Source organism: Apium graveolens, chromosome 1 (genome assembly GCF_009905375.1).
Source record: "Apium graveolens cultivar Ventura chromosome 1, ASM990537v1, whole genome shotgun sequence".
Classification (NCBI taxonomy): domain Eukaryota; kingdom Viridiplantae; phylum Streptophyta; class Magnoliopsida; order Apiales; family Apiaceae; genus Apium; species Apium graveolens.
The window spans coordinates 4,962,147-4,964,907 of record NC_133647.1 but is presented as its reverse complement, the minus strand read 5'-3'; the positions used below and the strand labels follow the sequence as shown (position 1 = coordinate 4,964,907).

The following is a 2,761-nucleotide window of genomic DNA, read 5'->3' as shown; positions in this document are numbered from 1 at the left end:
ATACTTATCAGGTACAAAAGCTAAGACAACCAAAAACTATTCATCATATGCGTTTAAAATTCTTAAAGTTACAAATTATTAAAATGATAGATTAGCCTAAACCAGCCATGCAATTTCCCAAAAACATCAGCCAAGCGCTTTACATTTCGAGCTTTCCTGGATACTGCTCAAAATTCTTAAAGTTGCAAATTATTAAAATGATAGATTAGCCTAAACCAGCCATGCAATTTCCCAAAAACATCAGCCAAGCGCTTTACATTTCGAGCTTGCCTGCATACTGCTCAGTAAATTGTCTGAAAATATTATGCCATACCTAGTTAAGGTAAGATACAGGCACTTACCAACTAAAAATAATAATAAATAGTACTGTAGTACATATACCTTATCATATTAATATTTGATTCTGGTAATAATGATTCATTTAGTTTGTCTTACCAACATATATCATGTAATGAACGCGAGTAAATACATACCAATGACAATGCTTTATAACACTTGAAGAAGTACCACCCAAAGTTTCTTTGTTTTTTCCAGAATGGAAATCCATTTCATTCTTATATCGTGTTGACTTTCTTTGACCTAGTTTATTTACAAAGTTATCAATATCGGGAAGCACTTTAGGAAATCTATCCAATAGAGGCCATCGATCCTCGTGGTGCAATGGATGAAATGGAGTTGCATACACCTTTCTTGCATTATCTAGCATATACCATTCATTTACTAAACCTGTGTATTGCATCTTTTGATTAGCACAATAAGTTAGAACATGGGAGCATGGAATTTGATACGTCTGCCATTTATTGCAAGTGCATATGCGTTCCATTAAGCGAACAATCTGTTGGTTTCCTTCCTTCTGCCCACGTTTCATCGTATTCACTTCAAACACCCAATTGTCATGATCAAATACCTTCACATGATGGCCACTTGCATGCTCTTTCCACTTGTTAAGAATTTTAGTCGCATGTTTGGTAAAGTCACTACCACCAATAGATTGTTTTTCTATCTCCAAGCGACGTTGATCAAAATACTCAACCACCTTATAAAATATAGATTTAACCAATGCAGTGATGGGTAGTCTTCTAGATGCTCTAATAGCATTATTCCAACACTCAGCAAAATTAGTGGTCATAATACCAAACCGTCTACCATCATCAAATGCCAAAGCCCAATGCTTTAATGGTTTGTCTGAAAACCACTCTTCTGCTCTAGGTTTAACAGCTAACAATGATTTCCAATACAAAGTAAACTTGGGACCTGTCAATTGGCTGCACAATGGCACAACCCTCTCCTTCAATTTCCTCTTAAACTCTTTACCAAAGTTCACAGCTAGATGTCTTGCATAATATCGATGATGTGCTTGGGGTTCACGCCACCCAAGATCCGGGTTGTTCATAGCGGATATTATCCCCGCGTGCCTATCCGAAATCACACAAACATCTCTACGTTGGAGAACCACCTTTTTCTTCACTCTATCCATAAACCAACTTGTTATATTTTCTGCTTCAACAATTGCAAAGGCAACTGGAATGAGGTGGTTGAATCCATCCACTATTGTAGCAGTAAGTAAGACTCCACAACATTTTTCATAAAGATGTGTGCCATCTATAAGGAGAACTGGTAAGGAATGTGCAAATGCATCAATGCAAGGCTTGAATGCCCAAAATACCCGCTTGAATCTCACTATCTATTAACATTTTACAAGATAAGAATAAGCCAATATGTTGAGTCAATAATGAGCAACTAATTTATTCTTTAAAATGACAATAATGTAGATGCTAAGTATGTTTATACCTCATCGATAAGCTCTCCTAGATCATGCTCCTTGAAATGCCAGTCAACATATGTGCCATGATTGAATGATTGTAGTGCATTCATAAAGAAAGGAAGGTACTCGTAGGATTCTTCAGAAGACTTAAACAATTTTTTTCCTAATTTCTCCCTTGCATGTCTAATCTTCCTTCTTGAAGGTCTATAACCAAATTGGCTCACAATAGTAGCCTCTAAAACCTTATCTGAGACACCAGGATCCGCAGCAATTTGGGTACCAATGACTTGTGCAATGTTTGAAGAGCTTAAATTGCAATGGTCTTGTGTCATGTTAAGGTTGACACATGTGTGTGGCCCCTTAGTCTCCATAATCTCAAAGCACTTATGAGATCTTCTCTTTGTAGCTATCAACATCCATACACAACCGGTTTCTTTCCTCTTACATTCCACTTTTAAACTCTCAGAATTAGATTTAACAACTTTCATCTCTAGATGATTTGCAATATGAACATCTTTTACTACATTCAACAACTCCTCTTTTGATTCGAATACCAATCCTTTTTCAAGCTCCATAGGATTAAGAATGTTTCCAACCTTTTGCATAACCGGCTCATCAAATGAAGCAAACATGGACATTCCATCAAACAATTTATAGAACAAAATATCTTCATCTCGATATTCACTACTTCCTCTTGAGTTTCCATCACTATCCACACGAGTCATGTACAACGATCTACTTGAACTTGCACTTGAAAATTCTGTACTTTCACTAACACTTCCGCTAATTCTCAACTTTTTTGAACTTTGGGAGCTTGTACTTATATAAAGACTTGTCGAAATCTGAACTATTTCATTCGAACTTTGTCCCAAACCAATTTCTACCTATTCTATATAAAGCTCAATAAAAGTTTTTCGACTTTCGCTATCCACTGCAGCTTCAAACATAAATTCAATATCATCATCATCATATATTGGTGCCAGTTTAAACTTGTTT

At 36.1% G+C, this 2,761-nt stretch overlaps 1 protein-coding gene across 1 annotated transcript; it reads right to left on the bottom strand.

Moving 5' to 3' along the window:
* Positions 1-240: 240 nt before the first annotated feature.
* LOC141717536 (uncharacterized) lies at positions 241-2,490 on the bottom strand. The gene is made up of 3 exons (XM_074519985.1): positions 1,792-2,490; positions 474-1,684; positions 241-313 (listed from the first exon to the last, which is right to left on the bottom strand). The coding sequence occupies exons 1-3, from the start codon at positions 2,488-2,490 to the stop codon at positions 241-243; spliced, it is 1,983 nt and encodes a 660-aa protein (XP_074376086.1).
* Between the last annotated feature and the right edge of the window lie 271 nt (positions 2,491-2,761).

Bases quoted from the DNA above. Each gene is read 5' to 3' on its own strand.
- LOC141717536 (XM_074519985.1), bottom strand. From the start codon at position 2,490: ATGACTCGTGTGGATAGTGATGGAAACTCAAGAGGAAGTAGTGAATAT. The intron at 1,685-1,791 runs GTATAAACATAC...AAATGTTAATAG, and splicing joins TAGGAGAGCTTATCGATGAG to ATAGTGAGATTCAAGCGGGT. The intron at 314-473 runs GTATGTATTTAC...TACCTTAACTAG, and splicing joins GTTATAAAGCATTGTCATTG to GTATGGCATAATATTTTCAG.